This window comes from Podarcis erhardii (assembly GCF_964252035.2).
Source record: "Podarcis erhardii genome assembly, chromosome: 9".
Taxonomy (NCBI): Eukaryota; Metazoa; Chordata; class Lepidosauria; order Squamata; family Lacertidae; genus Podarcis; species Podarcis erhardii.
Genome location: NC_138512.1, coordinates 29,024,259 through 29,040,332, shown reverse-complemented (window position 1 = coordinate 29,040,332; position 16,074 = coordinate 29,024,259). Strand labels below are relative to the sequence as shown.

At 41.8% G+C, this 16,074-nt stretch overlaps 1 protein-coding gene across 3 annotated transcripts; it reads right to left on the bottom strand.

Moving 5' to 3' along the window:
* Positions 1 to 118: 118 nt before the first annotated feature.
* UFSP2 (UFM1 specific peptidase 2) lies at positions 119 to 15,361 on the bottom strand. 3 transcript variants are annotated; one of them, XM_081875858.1, is made up of 12 exons: positions 15,095 to 15,361; positions 13,687 to 13,765; positions 10,307 to 10,490; positions 10,146 to 10,212; positions 9,473 to 9,630; positions 8,258 to 8,450; positions 6,584 to 6,730; positions 5,838 to 6,002; positions 5,094 to 5,218; positions 3,235 to 3,311; positions 1,100 to 1,224; positions 119 to 617 (listed from the first exon to the last, which is right to left on the bottom strand). In XM_081875858.1, the coding sequence occupies exons 1-12, from the start codon at positions 15,128 to 15,130 to the stop codon at positions 531 to 533; spliced, it is 1,443 nt and encodes a 480-aa protein (XP_081731984.1). In that variant the 5' UTR covers positions 15,131 to 15,361; the 3' UTR covers positions 119 to 530. The 3 variants fall into 3 exon arrangements, with proteins under 3 accessions (XP_081731984.1, XP_081731983.1, XP_081731985.1); XM_081875857.1 differs by lacking the exon at positions 15,095 to 15,361 and adding an exon at positions 14,919 to 15,065; XM_081875859.1 differs by lacking the exon at positions 15,095 to 15,361 and adding an exon at positions 14,608 to 14,638.
* Between the last annotated feature and the right edge of the window lie 713 nt (positions 15,362 to 16,074).

Below are 16,074 nucleotides of genomic sequence, written 5' to 3'. Positions count from 1 at the left end.
CTACCAAGTAACTATGCCCCAAGTAACTATGTGACATCTAGCACTGATTTTGTGATTGGTATTTTGTTCCTTCCACAACAAATGCTCCACGTATATACACACAAACACACTCAAGGAGTGCAGAGGAACAAAGATGGTATATTAAAAATCAGCATTGTTATGAGGTCCCAAGATCCACTTTACAATTACCTTTAACCAGTGTTCAAACAGAGGATTAAAATGTGCATGATTTTGTTGAGCAGTGTATACTCTGAACAGATATGTATAGGATTGCACTGTTAGGATCAGATTATAAATGCAGAAAAGCCAGCTATTAGGAAATAACAATGTTTAATAGTCAGGTTTTATTTGAACCCCCCCTCCCATTATTTGGACTCTAATATATTGGATTAGCATATTTATTTTAAAAGGTGGTGAGCAACATAATACTAGGTTAAGGTAAAATAAATAATCACTGCTTAAGTGTGTTTGTGTACCTATATGTATTTACAGAACTTCCGGTAGTTCACCATGATCATCTAAATAGTCATTTAAATAGTTTTTGGTCGTTGAGGAAGACACAGATTATAATAAGCATCTTTGTTCCAGAAATCTGGACCCTTCCATCCACACCAGCCCTGTACAGAAGAAAAACAATACACTATTAAGTCTGTTGCTTCTAATAAAATAGCTGGCATTTTAGTAAAATTGATATGAATGTCAGAGGTTTTGTTCTACTAATTCATACACACAAAGGATAACGAAACACCTCTTGGTTTATTCAGCTCTGTTGGGAATGTGCAGCAGGAAACCTAGGCTTGCAATTCCTCTTCTCTCCCCATCATGGCCAGATTGGAAACTTTTGCACCCACTTTTGATTAACTATTGTTTAAAATTATGTCTGAAGCCTAAATTGTAACAAACCAGCTTCATAAACAATGGTTTGAAGATAGCTTGTTTCCAAACAAGATACAGTTACATCAGCATTTGTCAGGTAATGATGAAGCAAAAAGTCATGGTTAATGATAGAGAACTGAATCGCAGACTTTTTAAAACATGTCACAAAATGTTCCCTTTCAGTATTAACATATGCATTTGGAATGTGAAGGCAGAGTCTCACCTTTTCTGATATAATATGCAGATCCTCTGCTCCGGTATAATGTGGGTCCAGGATCAGAAATCTTATGTGCCCTGTAATCTCATTCCATGCTACTCCTAATATTGTGTGAGCCAAGACTCCACCACCTGAATAGAGAAGAGGAGAGAAAGAAGATAGAGAGGTAAGACAGTACATTCAAAGACAAAATTATCATTTGCTAATCATACTTTTAAATGATCCTCTGAAGTCAAGCAGGAAATTTTCATTTCTGAACATCTAAAAGTCAATTCTAAAAGCCTTTCATGGAAATGCATGGTAGAAGAAAACTGGACAAAGGCTGAAAGAAGCCAAAATGGAACTGTGCAGGAAATAAGCTATTATAGAGAAACATGCACAGGACTGAAAATAAAATGAGTTAACTGAGAAGGAATTCCAATTGTGTTCAGTGGGGCTTACTCCTTAGTAAGTATATTTAGAATTGCACTCTGTTTTGTTTTCAGCAATATAACCACTCAAAACAACTGATAAGAAAACATCATGTATGATCCTTAAAAAAAAGTCTTTTCTAGAGGTTAGGAAGTCTAAAAAAAAATGCCCAAACAGTATGAAACATCTGCATAAAACAGGGGGTTTTTTTTAGTGTCAACAGCAAGTTGAGAACAATGTGCTGAACAGATGAAAAAAGGAACAAGTGAACACTGCATTTTCTGTCTCTGGAGGCTGACATAAGAGCATATCAAGTGGGCAAACATAGGCTAAAGCATAAAATTGTAAAAGTAGGTCCTTTATCTTATTGGATGTTGACGTACACTATCCAGCTCATAAGTTGTGTTATCCCATTAGTGGGAATGGAAGTTGTGTTGTTCCACCATGTGAAGAGCACCACTCTTGTGATGTTCAAATTGGGGCTGAGAGAACTGAATCATTTTGCTCCCACTCCCTCTTCTACAAACTTGGACCTTGGAAACTGAATAGAATGTCTAAAATTACAGGAGACACCTTTGGCAGTTGATGTGGAAATCATCTGAAAACATGCCTGGGTGCAGTACATCTTTGCCACAGGTGCCATTTGTGAAAACAGAGGGCAAGGAAGACATTCAAATTGTATGGATAATTACAAGGTCTCTTGGAAAGTAAGTTTAATTAAGCCCCATCTTATTTCTTAAGGTGGGACTTAATTAGACTTACTTTCCAAAGTAAGATGGGACAGAAACAACTAGTGGATGAAGGTCACCTACAGGGTAAGACTCCAGAAGATCTTTTTTCATTAAGGAGCCGCACATGGGATAAAAAATAAAAATAAATCACAGGCCAGATGTTTCTTTACTGCTGTTAAGCCACTTCAAAGCTATCTAAAAAGCAAGGTAAACAAAAGAAAGACCATGATTCACAATCATGTGGTGATAGAGGTTTTTGTTAAAGATTCCTGACAAGCTCTGCTTTTAAACACTGCATTCCTATGTGTGTTTACTCAGAAGGATGTCCAGTTGTGGCCACTCCCAGAAAAGTGTGCATAGGATAGGACAGGACTGCAGTCTAAAAGAAGTTACTCAATTTATAGCTTCCCAGATTTGAAATCATTAAGTATATCCTGCAAACTTTAAAAACAATTGGGGAAAGAATATTCTTTTTCAGTTTCTAACTTAAAGTCATTATTCTGAATAATAGATTTCTTAGACAGTAAGGACCAGCAAAAACATATCTCAGGAATAGCTTAGATGTTCTTTGGAAATGGAACATTGAACTAATAGACTCAACATGTCAGTAGTGAAAAAAAAGTTGCCACAGACATAGCTTTACATTCTAAGCCATGTGTTCCAAATTCTCAAATGATACAGCTCTTCCCAAGACTGCATCACCTCAAAATGCAAATAGAGGATCACATGACTGAAAGGTGTCCATTTATAAAAAGGAAAATGTTGGTAGAAGCAGCTTTTCCTGGATGTGCTATTTTCTCCCAGGAAAAATAGTTGCAGAACATTCAAACATTTAACAATCAATCCCTTATCTGTGTGCTAAAGTAGCACAGTCCCAAGATAGGGGTTAAGAAAGTAACCTGAATCTCCAAAGCCAACACACTGCTTTTAAAGGGTCAGTAGCATATTTAGTATAGAAAAGTTGGGATAATGTGGATTGGGTGGTATTTAAAATCTTACCAATCATCACTGGTGTTCCCTCAGTCTTGAAATGATTAGCAAGTTCTCTTCCCTGAGAAGCCAGCTCAGACCCTTGGCTAGAAGAAAAAATTGTCATCGTTTTCAACTAGTGCTTAAATTGGGAGTGGGGGGTTCATAAAAGCCACAAGTTCCAATCCATTATATTCCTCACAATCATGCACACAACAGCCTGCTAAAAGCAGTAAAGTCACAAAAGACTGAGCCCCCTCTGCCTCCCCCCTGACCTGTGTTTTGAGCATTGCTTTCAGCAGTTCCCACCTAAGGTGTGTTGCAATGCATTCCCCTGAAAACACGGTAGTCAGAACTACTGGTAATGTGTAAGTTGTACTATTCTCAGTTGAAAAAAACCACCTAATTTTAAGTACTTCAACAGATAAATGGTATACTGGACTTTCCTATTTTCATTAGAGAAATATTGGAAGGAATGATATTGGCATTGCCACCTATGACAAATAGTTTGATGTTGTTGTTGTTTAGTCGTTTAGTCGTGTCCAACTCTTCGTGACCCCATGGACCAGAGCACGCCAGGCACTCCTGTCTTCCACTGCCTCCCGCAGTTTGGTCAGACTCATGTTGGTAGCTTCGAAAACACTTTCCAACCATCTTGTCCTCTGTCGTCCCCTTCTCCTTGTGCCCTCAATCTTTCCCAACATCAGGGTCTTTTCCAGGGAGTCTTCTCTTCTCATGAGGTGGCCAAAGTATTGGAGCCTCAGCTTCACGATCTGTCCTTCCATTGAGCACTCAGGGCTGATTTCCTTCAGAATGGAGAGGTTTGATCTTCTTGCAGTCCATGGGACTCTCAAGAGTCTCCTCCAGCACCAGAATTCAAAAGCATCAATTCTTCAGCGATCAGCCTTCTTTATGGTCCGGCTCTCACTTCCATACATCACTACTGGGAAAACCATAGCTTTAACTATACGGACCTTTGTTGGCAAGGTGATGTCTCTACTTCAAATAGTTACCAATAGTTATATAATCTTCATGAAACTATACAGCATGCAGGTCAGTGTATTAAGCTGCACTCTTTATAACACAAATTAGGAACTTATCTAGCTTGGTTTTTCTCTTTGCAATCACTTAAAACAGCACGTAAACTACACATTAAAGGGAAATCTCCAAGGTGTTCTATGTCTGCTATAAAAACATTACTGTTGGTATGTCTGTCAGTCCCAATAATAAAAGTCTAAAGTAAATTGTATGCTGCTTCTAACAGTGACAGAAAATAACATTAGGATATTTTTTTACCTCGAAACTGGAATCAATTTTACAAAGGTTATAGTATTATATCAGTGGTAAAAATGTTGTATTTGGTCCAGAATGAAATTACTATTGAATAAAATGTCCTGTCTTTAATTCCATTTTAGAGTTGACCACCATAAACAAAATAATCCAGAATCAATATATTTTTACAGTCTCTTGATAATGAACATAATGGTCATTAAATGACAAAATATCCAATCGCTATCCACTCAGGTGCTGACTGTTCTCTTTTTGTTAACATGGAATCTGGTGCCTTATCTGTCATTGAATGGTGTATTCTATGATTTGTGCTTTGGTATTGTGGCTCATCCTCTGAGGCACTTGTTTCTTCTCCCAATTCTTGAGCCATCTTGGTTTTGTTAGAAATTAGGAACAGAGGAAGCTACCATACACTAAGTCCATCTAGTTCAGTATTGTTTACACTTCCTGGTAGCAGCTCTTCAGGGTTTCAAGAAGCAGTTAATTCCCAGCTTTACCAAGAGATGCTGGGGATTAAAGCTGGAACATTTTGCATGCAAATCATGTGTTCTGCCACTGAGCTGCAGCCCTTCCTCAGTTTTCCCCATGAGCATTCTTACCTGACAAAGAGTATTTTTGAAGTTATCCCTAGGAGTTGGTTCAGTACAAGCTGCACTTCGATAGAACCAATCCATTGGCGTGATCCAGCAAATCCTGGCTGCTTGTCTCCAACATCAACTAGAGCCTTTGGAACCACCACAAACGAAAATACAAAAGTAACAAGTCATTTGTACCATAACTGTAATAATAATAATAATATTTACCTGTCTACTACTATTTTAAATCTGGTTTATTAGAAATGGGGTAAAGAGGGGAAAATATCTTTACAAAATTAAATAATTATTCATCACAACTGATATGCAATTTTATTAACATAAGGTGTGCTGTGGAAAAGCTTCTTAGGCTAAAATTGACTTAAGATGTTACATCTGACACCAAAACTGTCCCTGCCATAATAAAGTTTGCTTTTAGCCAATATATGATAAATATCAAAATAGAAAATGTATATAACTGTAATTTTAGGCTAGACTAGGATCCTTCTGCCCAACATGGTGTATGCAGGAGCCTTTTATCACGTGAGTGTCCATTTCCAATCTAAAGTGGAATGCAGACACAGGTTTGCCAGCTCAGTGCTGCAGTGATGGGGCACAAACAAAAAGTGGAGCACCCAATCATTCAAAATGAAAGCTTCAGAAATGTCAAACTGCATACAGTCTGGTAAGTGTAGGTGAGCTATCCCAAACATACAATTCCACTGTGAGCTGTTGTTTTTCAAGGAACCCAAACCTGGAAGTCTTCAGTACCTGTTGGATTTCCTTGTGTGTTGGTATTGATCGGTCCATGTATCCCTGATGCCTGAACCACGAGCATATAGTCTGAAGAGACCGATAGGCACAGCCCCAGCCATTATCATCAATACGATCCTGCATGTAATGATGGTAACTATATGTGCCATATACCACATATACCTGGGTAGGAAAGAAAAAGCACATTGTAGTCCTGCATGCCAGGTTCAGAATATTATTATGATAGTAATTTTGTATTTCAAATTGGTATTTTTATTGCTGCTGTTACTAATTTTATTAAAAGTATTTTTATTAAAGATTTCTGGGGGCCATAAAAACCAACAACAATATGCTACTAAAGGGAAAAAAGGATGGAGAGCCAACAGGAAAGCAAGCAGAATCAGGTAGTAATTCTTCATAATTTGTCATAAAGTGTTTAATAACCATGTGGAACAGCCATTGAGAAAGAAGTACAGGGAAAGCTGTCTAAGAGCAGCTAGTCCCATCGTGTGTTCTGTGCTGTCTCCCCTCTCCTTTCAATACTGCCAGTATATTTCCCAGTAGAAGACAGCAAATTTGTTTGCAAATTAGGGGACAGGAACTAGGATACCGCTAAGTATGCATGCACTAGGAAGAACCATCGATGACAAAATGTTAACTGAAATTCCCAAGAAGAGCCTCCCAGTTCTCTTGCAATGCAGTCAGCATATGTACCTGTTTCCTTATTGGGCCATTAGATGAGAGCAAGTACAAATGAAACTCACCATCCCAGACTCTATACCAGGTGGGTTGAGATGTACATGTGGGTTCCTGAGATACCCATCTTTGAATGGTTCATCTGGAAAATGATAGGCATTAGCCCTTCGGAAATAAGGTCTGTCAAACGGTAGATTAAACCGTCTATGTAATTCCTAAAAGCAAGGTAAAAATGAGAGAGAGTGTATCCATAGGGAACAGAAAAGCCTTTGCAGATTTCAAGCCACCCAGATTCTCTGAAGGAAGAACCAGATGGTGTGAGAGATGTGCGGACAACACAGAATCCAGTAACCTAGCATTTCTTCTTTCTCTTTGCCTGGATAATATGTAGAGGGAAAAACATGTGGCAGCATCACGCTCCAACTTTCTCTCACCCCCCAAAAGCAACCCATGAAATAGCGCAGGAAAAGGGAAAGCTTGGAATTTGATGACATCACATTACATCCTTCATTTCTGTGCATGTTGCCAGAGGAGGGAGCAATGCTGTGCTACAGCTTTTGGCAGTAGCCACACACATATATTGCAATTACAGATAGGTAGCCGTGTTGGTCTGCCATGGTCAAAACAAAATAAAAAAATTCCTTCCAGTAGCACCTTAAAGACCAACTGAGTTAGTTCTAGGTATGAGCTTTCGTGTGCATGCACACTTCTTCAGATACACTGAAACAGAAGTCACCGGACCTTTCTATATAGTGAGAAGGTGGGGAGGGGTATTATGAATGGCTTTGTCATGTATAATGAGATAAGAATCCTTATCTTATCTCATTATACATGACAAAGCCATTTTTCACCTTCTCACCCCTTGCTTTTTCCTGTTAGACCTATTGCAGTCGTTAAGAGTCGTCAACAGGCTCATCGCAGCTATCTGCCAATCACCCATTCCCACCACCCTTCTGAGTAATACCCCTCCCCACCTTCTCACTATATAGAAAGGTCCGGTGACTTCTGTTTCAGTGTATCTGAAGAAGTGTGCATGCACACGAAAGCTCATACCTAGAACTAACTCAGTTGGTCTTTAAGGTGCTACTGGAAGGAATATATTGCAATGTCTGCCTTTGTTTCTACTGAGTGCCCAGCACACACTATAAGGAATCCCTGTGCAAATACAGAGCACTTTGTATATAGAAAAGACACACCCACTCTCCTCAGGCCACACCCCCACCAGATGTGCTCCATACATTTCTTGAAGACTTTTGCCTGGCTGGAAGGTCTCCTGCATAATTCCTCTTGCTTAACTGGATGGAGGTTGGAGAAGCAAAAGTGAATGAAGAAAACTGATTTCTGCATGGCTGTGAGGCAGCCTATTTTACAAAGGTAAGCACCTGAGTTATATCCACTTGATCCACTCACTTTGGACACACCCAGCATCAGCATGCAGCCCAAGGAAGGTTTCCTATGGAGGGATGTGACCTTCAAGCTGAAAACAGTCCCCCACTCTTGTGCCATTTTAAAAATATAATAGTCGGAAAAACAGTATACATCATAATCTGTATGGCAGTAGACATAGGCCACTTGATAGTAATGAACTTCATTACATAGAACCTAACATAACTTTTTAAAGGCCAGTTTAGTTTAATAAAGGGAACTATAGATTACTTTTATTAATAATTATATAAAGTAAAACTATTAACTATGCCGTGTTTTGGTCATCACCATCCAAACAATCTTTCAACATAAGGTACCTGTCTGTAAGTCTCCAACTGCTGATCAGAAATGCCTGTAGGATATGAGACTGTTACAAGGTGTTTTTTTCCTGGTAGCATGAAATGAAATTGTTCAGGCACCACAACAGTTGTTCCTCTCATATATTTCAAAATGCACTTTTCCATATCAGTTAGCTGTGTATGAATCGCATTCACCAGGAGACTTCGTACACTGCAAGATATTGATGAAACTATTTAAGAACACCAGAAAATCAGAATTACTTTCTTACTCTCAAACTATGTGTATTCTTCAAGAGATGGAGAGAAAGTCCCTTAATAAGCTGCTTTGCTACACTTTATACATAAATACTGGGGTTAATAAGAATTGACCAATGAGTGTGCATATGCGAAAGAAGGCATGGAGCATGTGCTCAAGATGACAGAATTGATAGGGGATTTTGCACATTGGTCAATGTTTTAGATTAGAGAGTCTAATAAAAAACTTAGGATACATCTAAACAGCTTTTTGTAGCCTTTTTAGATTTATCAGCAGCTTTTGATATGGCAGACAGAGACTGTATCAGGAATCAACTGAAAGAAACCAATACAGATTGAGGACTACTCGTTTAAATTCAATAATGACATACTGGCACATATATAAGAGTAAAATGAGCCTGCCTATTGGCACCTAGTCAGTTTAATATTTATATAAATGGCAGTCTATATATTGAAAACAGAGGATGCATGTTCCATTGCAATACATGGCAGGATTACATTGTACTGCATACTATCTCTTCCTTGCTTAGGCTTGAAGAAACTTTTTAAAGGGTTTATAACATTTTGTATGCATAAATATAAACTAGCACTACCCAAAGTTTACCAACACTGTGCCTTTTTCTTCTTGTATCATGGTGTAGCTGAAATACTACTACTCTCAAGCCCAATGAAGATAACTATACCCTGCCAGAAGATTTTAATTTATTTCCAAGTGCATAACCTCTAGTTATAACATTGGGTTATGTAATGCACACCTTTAGGTATTTCAGTCTTTCTGAACAATCTGCTTCTTGGGCATCTACTTTTCTGAGTAACAAGATAAAAATTCAGCACACTTCTTTTCACCCTAATTATTACAACTGTAGATTTAAGGATGTTATAAAATTCAGCAGAGATATATCCACCTTCGCATGATAAATATGCAAAGATCATACAATAGAAAAACTCAAGCACATCATTTATACATAATCTACTTACTTCCGCCACACTTCTTCTGGAGACACGGAGACAACAGCATCAACTGGCAAGGTCATGCTTATGTAGTGATGCCCCCTGCTCTCCTTTTCAATGATTGGAGAAAGAGGATCTAACGAAGTTGTCATTTCCAGCATAAGATCTATATTTACTATAGGTTGCTGTAAATAATAAAAATTTAAATGTGCAAGCTGTGCAGTTTACTGCCCTTGTTTTCCTTAACAAAGCACAAAATATTTTTTGTGGAGGAAAATATCATTCTTAAAATTGACCATGTTAAAAGGGTTAAACACCTTTTTCCTCCAAGCATCACAGTTCCAATCCAAATTAGGTGCCCTGTAACTGCATTTAAAAGAAATTAAGAGACAAAGATATCTACCATCTCCTCTAATTTGGCCCACAGACTTGCAAGGAGGTGGGGTAGGGGGTTGAGTTGACTGATCAATCCACTAGTGCAGTATTATATCAAAACAGCAGGACTGCTATGATCTGTTGCAGGCAGATCTGAAGGGAACATGTTAGGATCTGCAAGTCAACAATCACAGATGTGATTTTAAAACTATCTGAATGTGTAAACTTCTGCATTTACACCAAATGCATGATTTGGCTATAAAAATGTCACAATGGTTTCACTCACTCAGTTCTACAAAGCCATAGCAAGGAAAGGTAAACATACCAGTTCTTGTAACTTTTTATCTTTCTTTTTTGAAAACCTGCGTTTGTTATCATCTTCCTGCTCAAATCTGAAAAACAGTAATAAAATCAAGTTATACTAAGAAATGAGTATACTATCAGAACCCTCAAAAATCATTCTTATTTTTGTTGAGCTATACTTACTGAATAAATCGTAGTATCTCCTTACATGCGGAATCATCTGTAAGCTCTGTTGCAACTGAATTTTTCCCACTATTTGGCCACAGATACACCGAGCTGTGACAGATTCTGAATACCAGCACATCTGATGCCAGTTTGGCTGAAAGATCACTGAAAACATACTTCAGTGCCTCTTTTGTTGACGAATCTAAAACACGCAGAGAAAACAAAGAAGATGAAAGGAACTGGGAAGATAGTTGCACACTTTAAATATTCTGAAGCATGATGGAACAAAAAGAAATAGTAATTCTTCACTCTCTCACTGTGTATGACAAAAAGCTGTGATTTTTCAATGAAAGTAAAGGTTTAAAATCAAAGAACTTCCTCACAAAAGGAGAAAAAAAAATGGCTGCTTGGGGAACTTTGGAAACCTGCCCCTTTTGGCATAAATGTGACCTAATTTTTATACAGTGGTGCCTCGCAAGACGAAATTAATTCGTTCCGCAAGTTTTTTCTTCTTGCGAGTTTTTCGTCTTGCGAAGCACGGTTTCCCATAGGAATGCATTGAAAATCAATTAATGCGTTCCTAGGGAGACCGCCTTCAGACTAGGTCCGGGGACAGTCTTTCCCCGGACCTCTTCTGAAGGCTGGTGGGGGGGGGAGGACTTTTCTCCCCACCGCCAGGCTTCAGAACAGCCTTCTGAAGGCTGGCGGTGGGAAGAAAAGCCCTTCTCCCGCCGCCAGCCTTCAGAAGAGTTCCTGCAGGGCTGCCTAGGCTGCGAATAGCAGCCTGCTGCCGGGTGCGAGGGACGCTCTGAAGCAGAGCGCCCCTCGGGCGGGGCAGACATCTGCAGCTTGGGGAGCCCTGCCGGACTTCCCCACAGGGCTCTCCAAGCTGCGGATAGCAGCCTGCTGCCCCGCACGAGGGGCGCTCTTAAGCAGAGCGCCCCTCGGGTGGGGCAGACATCTGCAGCTTGGGGAGCCCTGCCGGACTTCCCCACAGGGCTCTCCAAGCTGCGGATAGCAGCCTGCTGCCCCGCACGAGGGGCGCTCTTAAGCAGAGCGCCCCTCGGGTGGGGCAGACATCTGCAGCTTGGGGAGCCCTGCCGGACTTCCCCACAGGGCTCTCCAAGCTGCGGATAGCAGCCTGCTGCCCCGCACGAGGGGCGCTCTTAAGCAGAGCGCCCCTCGGGTGGGGCAGACATCTGCAGCTTGGGGAGCCCTGCCGGACTTCCCCACAGGGCTCTCCAAGCTGCGGATAGCAGCCTGCTGCCCCGCGCGAGGGGCGCTCTTAAGCAGAGCGCCCCTCGGGTGGGGCAGACATCTGCAGCTTGGGGAGCCCTGCCGGACTTCCCCGCAGGGCTCTCCAAGCTGCGGATAGCAGCCTGCTGCCCCGCACGAGGGGCGCTCTTAAGCAGAGCGCCCCTCGCGCGCGGCAGACATTCACAGCTTGGGGAGCCCTGCGGGGAACTCTTCTGAAGGCTGGAGGCGGGAGAAGGGCTTTTCTTCCCACCGCCAGCCTTCAGAACAGCCTTCTGAATGTTGGCGGTGGGGAGGAAAAACCCTCCTCCCACCGCAAGCCCCGGGAAGAGAGGAGAAGCTGCGCGCCTTCTCCTCTGTTCCCGGACCTCCCACCGCAAGCCTTCAGGACAGGTCCGGGAACAGAGGGGAAGACGCGCAGCTTCTCCTCTCTTCCCGGGGCTTGCGGTGGGAGGAGGGTTCCCCGCTGTCCCCGGAGATTTCCCTATGGGCTTTCGTTTTGCGAAGCAAGCCCATAGGGAAATTCGTCTTGCGAAGCTGCTAAAAATCGGAAAACCCTTTCGTCTTGCGGGTTTTTTGTTTAGCGAGGCATTCGTCTTGCGGGGCACCACTGTATATGATTTTCATTAATACATCTGATGTCATGCCAAAGAATGTTGCACTTATTCTACAATTCTCTGTTGGCTATTTGCAGTATGGTAGCGCTGCAGAGAGTTTGCTGGGGAGACCATGCATTAAAAAGGGACTCAAAAATAGCTTAAACAAAGTTTTAATTACAAAAAACTCCTTATACACTAGATACATCAACAACAAACCAGACCCAACCACCAACCCATCCCCCAGGGTAATGGGAGAGCTAGGTGCTGCTAATTGGGTATATATACTATACTCAATTGCTGCCACAGCTTGATTAACACAACTCAGCAGCACCTGCTATGTTTCACAGCTGTAAGACTGGGTCTTGTTATCTGCTCTGGCCCCTTAAAGACATACACATCAGGTGGAACAATGATGAACCTTTACATTTAAAGTGACCATTCAACATTCTCCTACAGGACAATTCCATCCCCAGTCATATAGCAGCAAACCACAGAGCAGAGGACTCACTGTCACTTCTGCAGCCTAGTCACTCATGTTAGCCTGTCCAACACACACACACACATACACACACACACGACTTATAAGAAGTTTTTTTTTTAATGTAGATTTTTTACATAAGCAGTACAAATTGAAATATAGGCTTATGACCAACTAACAACAGTCCATATGCTTCCTAAAAGTGACTCAGGAATCACTTGCTATTATTGAGCAATATGTTGCAAACTTTTGCTTGATGTATACAAAACAGGATAAACATTTCAATTCTGCTTTTAAAATTAGCAGTGCACAGTAATGAAATGAGCCCAGTAAACTAGTATATGAAAAGTACCCTATAGACAGCCACTTCAGCTTTAGCCATCATATTCTTAAAACACATTTATTTGAAGCTTCATTATTTCCACAGAAATTCAATCTCCTTTAGTTGTCAAAACTATTTGCTAAAGTGAAAGCATAAAACTGCCTCAGACCTACTTGCCCATCTACCTCATTATTGTCTGACTGGTAATCACTCTTCAGTATCTCAGGTAGAAGTTTTTCCCATCATCTGCTATCTCACCTTTTTAAAGGGAAATAGTCCAGGGACTGAATGTGGAACCTCTGGCATGCAAAGCATGTGCTCTGCCTTCTGTTCTGTGGTATCCTTTACTTGGGAAGGAGGATAGAATCACTCAGCTTCAACTAATTTTTCAAGCAAACCACTTAACAAATCAGAGGCACAAGTGCTTGTGCTGATTTTCTGGTTTATGTCTTACAGAAGCAACTTTTGATGCTGCCCATAAAACCAACATTGGCTCATTCACTTTCTGCTGCTTTGTATTATGTTTATATGCTGATGCAAAACCAGAGAAAGTTATAGTGCAAAACGACCCACTGCTGCTGTTGTGCTAACAAAGCATTACAACTGTACCTGGATCCTTAAAAAATATTCCTACCTAGACCCACCAAAAACTTATTGCCCATGCCAATCTGGTTAAAATGAACTATTTTCCTTACATTGGTTTCAGTAATAATATTGTAACACAGTGTTTGATATGAAGACTCACCATCAGTAGTGGCAAGTTGAAATGCCAGATCAAGACCTCCTCTTATTCTAAAAAGTATGTCCATAGTCTCTAAGATGACCTATTTGGAGGGTAAGAAAAAGATGAGTTAGTATGAAGTGCTGCTGCTTTGGTTGTAAATTTTCACAAGTTGTGATTGGAGTGTGGCCCATGCCTAACACTCAATTCTACTCTCCATGCATCAAAACGGTATGTTGTTAATGTGCTGAACCTCATTTATAAGATGAAACTAATACAGTACACCTCTACTTCACAATGGAATTGAAATATGATGCAGGACTGGACTCAAACTGAGATTTGAGTGCTCAGGAATGCTCAGATCCAGTCTCATGAGAAGGCCATGACAGCAATCACAAAAAGCCAGTTGACATTTTGTTAATCTTAAGACTGAATAAAAAAGGTGCAACTGTGCTCAAGGAAAATTGTGCTAGACACCATGTTTATATATTAATGTCCAAATTCTCCAGTTTCCCATCTGCTAAGGGAAGCTCATTTAGTATCTATGTGCGGGAAGTGTGCAACAAATGCTGGCCATAGCCACAACAGGCCTCTTCTGTTGGCTCCTATTAACATGTAATCCATAACTGCTTTATTTGATCATTATTTAAGGTTGCATCTTATATGTATTACATGCCATCTCGTTTATTGCAACCCTAGTAAAAAGTAAAGGACCCCTGACAGTTAAGTCCAATCGCGAACGACTCTGGGGTTCTGGCGCTCATCTCACTTTACTGACCGAGGGAGCCAACGTTTGTCTGCAGACAGGTTTTCCAAGTCATGTGGCCAGCATGACTAAGCCGCTTCTGGCGAAACCAGAGCAGTGCACGGAAACACCGTTAACCTTCCCGCCAGAGTGGTACCTACTCTGTACCTACTTTAGGGCTGGTGTTCTTTTTGTATTACCCCAACTCAGAACTGGGCGTGGACAGGCTGGATTTTTTCTTCACCACGAATCCCCAAAGGAGGAAAAAATAAAAATGGCAGTCACGGTTCCTCATTTCATCCTCACAACGACCCTGTGAGGTAGGTTAGGTTGGAAGACGATGCCTGGCCCAATGTGAACTTTATGGCCCTGTAGGCATTTGAACTTTTGTCTTCCAGGTTCACTTATTACATTCCTCCGCCTTACTCCATATTCTTGGTGGTGGGGGAGATGGAGGGGTTAATAAACTAGGGGGAATCCTCTCATTGGCCACGCCAACTCCAGTGCCCACCGGCTTCATGGCAGAGTTAAATTTATGCCCCAGGAAGGAGGCACTGTTTTGTTGGCAGAGGAGCCCCATGGCAGCATCGCGACCGTCCCCCAGCCCCCTCTCTTCCTCTTCCTTCTCCCCTCACAGCGACCCCTTCCTCGCGCGGGGAGAGAGTGGCGGTTACCCGCGTCACTTACCACGTCCGTCAACGGCACGCTCAGGGGCGGCTGCATGGCCCCTCCCCCTCAACCTGAGGCAAGGTTAGAGCTGCTCCTCTGCACACGCCCCTAACGAGCTGACACGTCACCCTCTCGCTGCCTCTCCAGGGCAAAGCAAAGACACCCTTCTGCGGTTTTTTTTTTTTCTAAAAGCCACCGGCGGGCTTGCGTACGCCGGCATCCGGGCTCTTGAACTACATTTCCCGTCATGCCCGTCTCACCGCGCAGCCGCCGCCGTGATCCTTTCGGGTTGTGCCATACGAGAGCTGCGGGCGGGGGGGGGGGGAGGAAGTGAAATATTTAATGATGGTGCTTACCCGAATCCATGGCAACCGCGCAGCAACAAAGAGACGCTTCTGCGCAAAGGAGAAATTGGCGCTCATTGCGGATGGAAGAGGGAGGCCGAGGAGGTTTCTGCTGCTGAGTCAGAGTAGCCCATCTTGGTGGGGAGAAAGGGAGGGAGAGAGAGAAAGAAAGAAAGAAGGTGGGTGACGACAGTTTTTTAAAATATATTTCGTATCCTTAAATTTGTTTTTTTTTTCTGTTGCGAACTAACCTGGTATTTTCGGATGAGGGGCGGTATACAAATTTAATAAACAATCATTCAAGGGCTCCCTATTTCCTGCACCGAACCTGGGCTCCAAGCCCTGTTTCCGACAGCTGTGAGGCATAAATGGTGCAAACGAAAGGAATAATTAGCCTATTTGTAATGCAGTTTCCTCCCTAAAAGTGTGTGTGCGCGCGCGCCTTGTGAAGAGAAACTTTAACGTGCAACGATAAATGCGTGTCATGTGTATGGATACAGCATTACACGCGTGCACTTAAGCCTTTCCCGGGGCACCAGGTGGATTGCAGTCATTTTGCCATTTTGCCCTTGCTGTTCTTCCAAGGGCTCACAATTGAATTTGTGCTTCTTTTTTTACGTGGTGCTTTTATTGCTTTATACCTAATAAGGTATG

Coding starts and splice junctions, on each gene's coding strand:
- UFSP2 (XM_081875857.1), bottom strand. CDS start 14,987: ATGGGGCTCCTCTGCCAACAAAACAGTGCCTCCTTCCTGGGGCATAAA. Junction 5,219..5,837: donor CACACAAGGAAATCCAACAG/GTACTGAAGACT, acceptor GTGGTTCCAAAG/GCTCTAGTTGATGTTGGAGA. Junction 1,225..3,234: donor GGGAACACCAGTGATGATTG/GTAAGATTTTAA, acceptor TTCTCTATTCAG/GTGGTGGAGTCTTGGCTCAC.